The following is a 6,484-nucleotide window of genomic DNA, read 5'->3' as shown; positions in this document are numbered from 1 at the left end:
CTCCGTAATGTTAGGACAAGGTGACCGAGAGTAAAGTCTCTCCACTCCAAGTGTGGACCGTTATGACATAACAATTGATTATAGCATACAACCTATTGGTAGTGTGTTAAATCTAATCCAAGCTATCTCTAAACCATTTGGCCTTTTAGGCCACCTTCCCATGTGAATACGAGAATGTCGGGTGCTTGAGCTACTCAATCATGGCTACTCCTCATAATGGGGGCTAGCTGTAATATAATATGAGGGTGGAGCATTGATATCCAACAACCCCCCTTAATGCCCACTCAAAGGTGAACTACCTCTATGGTCTAACGCTGAGTCGCGAATGAAGATATGGCCCCATATGATCTTTGCTAAGATCCTTTGTGATGAAGATGTTTAAACAATTCCCTATTGTCGAGCAGTAAACCATCTCAACCTCCTTGAACATAATTATCTCGCACACAAAGTGATTATGAATCTCAATGTGTGTTGTGCGAGCATAAAACATAGGACTCCAAGCAATGGCCATGCAAGTAGGTGCTTTGTTTGCTACATACAATAACAACTCCCCATCCTCTACATAAATTGCCTTAAAGGTACGTGTCACTTTAAAGGCCACTACTCAACATTTTTTGAAGGAAATACATCTACAAGATAAAAGAATTAAAAAACACAAAGAGCATCTACATAAAGTGCCTTGAAGGTACTTGTCACTCTAAAGGCCATTAGTCAACATTGTTTGAAGGCAATACATCTACAAAAGCGAAGAATTTAAAAAAGCACATAGAGTTAAAAAAAATACAAGTCCTAGCAATCAAAAGAGATTTTAAAAAATACACAAACAACACAAAGCAGGGAAGGACCATTAACAAACACAACCAAAAATTATATCCCTATGGTCTAATCATACTCTCAGACTCTTTTAATGCTTGAAATTTAGTAAGGTTGTTGTGTAATGTGTTGCACCTAAAGTTACAAGATGTTACCCCTCCTTTCCTACCTAAAAATCATGGATATGCCCTTTTGATGGTGGCTAGGAGATGTGTACCCTACGTGCTCCCTTTGTTGGAGGTTGTCACATTAACATGTATTATAAGAGGCAAAGGGAGAGCCTTTAAAGATGGAAAGGAGGCAAGGAAGAGTAAAGAAAGGGCTAAATATACTATTGGATATGAAATGCCGATTTAAGATAGATGTTGAGCAACAAAAGTAAGGTTGTGCATGTTACATCCCAACCAAGGTACACTAAATCTTTGACCACACTTTGCATGTTGTCTTGGGGAGCAAACAACCCAAAATTTATCCAAATAGCATTTTCTCATTGTTTCTCACCTTATTTCTTACTTAATTCTTAACTTTATAACATGAAGTACCTTAGTCTTTCCCTAATGAAGGTTTTTGATTATTTTCTTTGTCTCTCCTTTGAGAAAAATGGAGTCGATATGTGATGATTATATTCAAAGATTCATACTTAGAATCTGCTACATATTATTTCTTATAGTGGTCCAATCTTAAAAGGATGATATACACTTTTAATATGCTCTTTATTCTTTTAGATACTACAGAATCATAATTTTCTTTACAAAAAAAATGATCTATATTACTTTAAGTCCATTGTAAATGCTTTTATGTCAAATAAATCAACTTACATTATAAATAAAATACCATACATGACAATGTTGAATTCTATGCTAATGTCAATTTGTGTATTAGTGGATGAAAGCAATGAACACACTTTTCTTACTTTGTACTTTAAAAATGATACAATAGTTATACAAGGGATTAAGGGAAAGCTCATTAAGGAGATACATATTGGCAAGGATTGAGGGAAATGTCATTGGGGACATGTTGGCAAGGTATTGAAATAAAACGATAACAAGGGATTGAGGGTAAGCTCATTGAGGAGATACATATTGGCAAGCCTTCTTGCTACATATGTTTGTTTTTGAGGTTTAAAGTAATTCTTTTTTTTTAATAAGAATTTGTTGCATATGTTTCAAGTACAATGACATTGTTATTGATACCTTTGCCTCCTCTAGCATATTAGACTATGAGAAAGTTTGATTATTTTTACATTCTGCTACCATTTGAGATGTATGAGGGCATGTTGCAAATGAGGGAACGGAGATTATCTACAAATACATGTGGGACATTGTTAATGATGATTTGCAACATGTTGTCATAGGTGTGGACAGGGCGGGCAATAGCAGCAATGTTAACTTTGGATGGAAAGTGGGCGATTTCATTGGGGATATCTGTCTTCCCAAGCACACCAAAATCTAGTAGGTTCTCCAAGTTGTTGGTGGGGAGGTTTGTGAACAGAAGGACCTCAGGGGGTACATACCCTTCTGATCTATGCAAGCCCTTGAAATCATTTGTGCAAGCTAGGAAGTTGTTAAGTAGGTTTAATTCAGCAGATTGTATGAGACACACCGCATAAGAGAGAGGGAACTCCACCAAGTCACCTGCTCTTGCAATAGCTTGGCAATTGAAGGTAAATGACCCATAATACCCAATTGGTGGGTTCTCCACAACATCAGAAATAAAGAAAAGCCTGAATGAAGTTTATGTCAAAACTAACATTAAAATAAAATAACCCTTTAAAACCATGTTGATACATATAAAATAACCCTTTAAAACCATGTTGATACATATAAGACCACATCACCACAAATTAAAAACAAAGAAGCATTAGTGTCCAAATGGTAATGTAGCCTCGCGTTATGCTTAGACAAGAGTAAGTTATAGATTTTCTTTCTTAGTAAGGGAAAAACGAAATCTCAAAAAGTATATTTGGTTCTATTGGGAATTCCTCTTTTTTCTTTTTTCTTTCTTTCTTATTCTTGCTCTTCTTCTTCTTCCTCCTCTTCTTCTTCCTCTTCCTCTTCTTCTTCTTCTTCTTCTTCTTCTTCTTCTTCTCTTCTCTCTCTCTCTCTCTCTCTCTCTCTCTCTCTCTCTCTCTCTCTCTCTACACTATCATTTTTAGTTATATATTGATTAATTAATTTAAAACTTACTTTACTAGTCCAATGAATTCAATAATACTCATTTACCAAAATTAACATGAAATACTCAAGAAAGATTGGGATGATGGGAAGAAAAGAAATCTTGCTCTTTTAGGGGCTAGAGAAGAAGCTAGTTTAGAAGGGAAAAAAGATCTCCAAAAAAGAAGGTGTTGAAGTTCACGTGTTTTAAACCCAAACAAGTAAGAATCTCATGGGAGGCATGCCTTGTTTGATGAGATAAGAGATGCTTTGAGAGGGAAAGAAAAATGGGGGAAGAAGAAGAGAGGAAGAAGGAAGGGCTTACAAAGAGAAGGGAGTCACTAGAGTGTCAAACAGAGGTTAGTTTTACACTTGTAAGGCCCTTTACAACCAATCGGAGTGCATGATTAAGCATGGTGGGCATTGTCCCCTTTACACACCCCGTACTCACATAGCCTAGGGTGGTTGTTGCTACCCACTTTTTGAGTTGGATGCCACTTGGCGCCCCACAAAATAAAAAAGTATGAGCATTCATTTTTCCTTTGACATGGATGGGGCAAGGAGACTTCCAAACAGTTTTGGAACCCATGGGGTTGTTGACAATAGTTTTTGACATCAAGATCTTTTGGCTATGTGTAAAGGGAGTGTCTGAGCTTGGGTGCTCATCCCACTGCATTGCATGCCCAAGTGTCCAAGTGATGAGCAATGCTTTTGGGTGCCTTGCGTGTTTGTAAAGGCCCCAAATAGGGCACCAAAACCCTTTTTCTTTTGTGGCTAAATAATTAATGTTTACCTAGTAGAAATCATCAACTTTTCCAAAGTTCCCAACAAGTGATGGGCAATGCTTTTTGGTGCATTGGGAGTTTGTAAAGGCCCTAAATAGGGCACCGAAAACCCTTCTTCTTTTGTTCTTAAATAAATAATGTTTACCTAATAGAAATCATCAAATTTTTCAAAGGCTCCTAAATATGAAGTAAACTGATTTTCTAGAAAAAGTTTTGAAATGATTTATAAGAACTCTAGTCCATCATTACATCTACCTTTGCAAGATGTAACTCACCTTTTCTCACAACAATCTCTTGCTAACGTGAATTTAAAACCATTCATCAATTTATTTTTTTCGCCCAAATTGCAAGTTATATACCTGACATCTTCATTGTGGGGGATTTGCATGGCTTGGGTCCTCTCACGCCACACGTGTGCTGCAAGGGCTTGTGACACATTGCATTCGCATGCCTCCTCCACATTGAGAAAATTAACTAGCGATTGGATAAGCTCAAATGGAACATCCAGCTTGACAAGCTCTGTAGCATGGTGGGATGCCAACGCAACTTGATCCGAACCATCTAATTGACCATTTTGAGTGCCCATCTGTAAGCTAGGAAAATGGATTTGAAATGTGCCATTAGTATTATCATAATTATCATCCTTTCGAGAGATGGTAGGCCATGATGAGGGGGTCATTTGTGATCCCTTATCACCCCATATTGGAAATACTGATACATTTTGCTTTCCTCTGGTCATCTCAGCCCAGCCACAAAAGAAATGTAATAGCCCTGGCACATCACAAACCCCACGCCATAACTTAATACTCAAGATGAAGCCTCCACATCCGAGCTCTGTGACCTGAGAAAGAAAGAATTAAGATACTTTAACATTATAACCACATGGATGTCAAAAGATCATGTTATGCTGTGTGCTCATACCATGACATGTACATCACATGTGTGTGGTGATATCTTACATAAAATGTCAATTTTTAGTTGTTAAGTTAGTAGCATGAATAAATTAACTAGCTTATCACTTCATCTAGTTATTAAGCTAAGGTGGTAAGTTCACTTGTAAATCCCTTCACTGCCGCTAACTACTTTATTCACATGTTGAGTTTGAGTTGTTAAGTTTGTAGCATGAATAAGTTGACTAGCTAACCATTTAGGTAATACTTAGGTAAAGAAGATAAAGAAGAAGAAATTGCAAAGGGAGAGAGGGTGTAAGGGCCAGTAGTCCCTTCTGAAGAAAAAATTTAAATGTATCACTAAACATGCCAAAAATGAGGGGATCCCATAAATTCAAACTAAGTAAGTTTATGGGCTAGTAAGCACTTATGAGCATTGTGAGGGCTTTCGAGTCTCGTAGTAGTAGCGACACGTGTGTGTGTAAAAATCTTGAGGAAAAAAAAGGCACTTTAAATATGCTAAGTAAAAGGAGATGGGCTAACCACAGAAGCATTGTATTAGGAAATGTATAAGTAAATGAGGGGATCAGTAAGCATGCCAAAAATGAGGGGATCCCATAAGTTCAAACTCAACCCACTGAGTAAGTTTATGGGCTAACAAGCACTTTAAGCTTAACCATGAGCATTGTGGTGCAACGACGACGAAGAGGGCTTTCGAGTCTTGTAGCGACACGTGTGTGCGCCTAAAAATATGGAAGGAAGCAAAAAAAAAAAAGGCACTTTAAATATGCTAAGGAAAGGTGATGGGCTAACCATATAGAAATACCTGAACAATAAGGGCAGGTGCGTTGGTTGGCGGAGGTTTCACACGAGGGGTTTTGGCCGGGCGGGGGACATCGGGAACAAGCACTCCGAAATCGGGCGCCGTGGTGACGATGAGGACGGCTCCGCGCCCATCGCACTGCACCTCCCAGCCCGTCTCGTTCTCCACGATCTTGCCCGCCAGCGGGTAGTAGGGCACCAGCACCTCCGACAGGCCGGACCTAATTATGTCCGCCGGCCTCGCCGCCCCTTGCTCCTGGCTAGGTTTGAACACCAGCACGTGCGTGCTCACCAGCGTGCTCAGCCCCGCCATCACGCTCCCGTGCGCCAATGGCAGCACCTCGTATGGAGTTGGCCTCGATGGCGGCACAAGAACGGGCACTGATCTCTCCATGCTTAATGTAAAGCTAGCTTAATTAGCTTAATAATGCAATGTTAATGCCTGCAATTAGAGCTTCACTTGGTTTGTTAGAGAGCTACACAAGCTTCAATAAGATTAACATATCCCCAGCTCAAGCTGGTATAAGAACCCTATTTAATATTTAATATAATCGTAAGGGGCACATTCCTTGCCCCTTTGCTTCCATAAGAAAGCTTCCTTGACTGCATGAGAAGCATAACAACAGTCAAAAACACAAGAAGCAACCTCTTGTTGCAATCCATTGTATTCCACTTTCCAACCAATGTATAGAGTGAAACCTAAGAACTCTTACAATCACACACTTTAATCTTTATATCCTTCTATTCCAACCTTATCAACTTTACCTTTTTATATAATATCTAGGCACAACAAAACATAAGGGTTCTTCTCTACTATATTCCCTCCAGGCATTATCTACGCACAACACAACACAACACAAGAGTTCTTCTTTACTACATCCCCCCTTTGGCGTTTTTTAGCTTCTCACTTCAGGAAGTTAAGCAAACTTATTAAACAATTTAGGGAGTTGAGCGAACATTCTAGCCATAATAAAAAAGTAAAGAATATCATCATAATCATCATCCCAAAAAACCATTGAGC

General features: G+C 38.8%; 1 protein-coding gene across 1 annotated transcript; it reads right to left on the bottom strand.

The window, feature by feature from the left end:
* Positions 1–1,854: 1,854 nt before the first annotated feature.
* LOC147616913 (10-deacetylbaccatin III 10-O-acetyltransferase-like) lies at positions 1,855–5,958 on the bottom strand. Its single transcript, XM_086776312.1, has 3 exons — positions 5,468–5,958; positions 4,111–4,592; positions 1,855–2,536 (listed from the first exon to the last, which is right to left on the bottom strand). The coding sequence occupies exons 1-3, from the start codon at positions 5,855–5,857 to the stop codon at positions 2,053–2,055; spliced, it is 1,356 nt and encodes a 451-aa protein (XP_086632438.1). The 5' UTR covers positions 5,858–5,958; the 3' UTR covers positions 1,855–2,052.
* Between the last annotated feature and the right edge of the window lie 526 nt (positions 5,959–6,484).

The sequence above is a fragment of the Cibotium barometz genome, chromosome 37 (genome assembly GCF_041138505.1).
Source record: "Cibotium barometz isolate CiBa-2024 chromosome 37, ASM4113850v1, whole genome shotgun sequence".
NCBI classification, from domain to species: domain Eukaryota; kingdom Viridiplantae; phylum Streptophyta; class Polypodiopsida; order Cyatheales; family Cibotiaceae; genus Cibotium; species Cibotium barometz.
The sequence above is the reverse complement of the archived record's forward strand: the minus strand, read 5'-3'. Positions and strand labels throughout refer to the sequence as shown.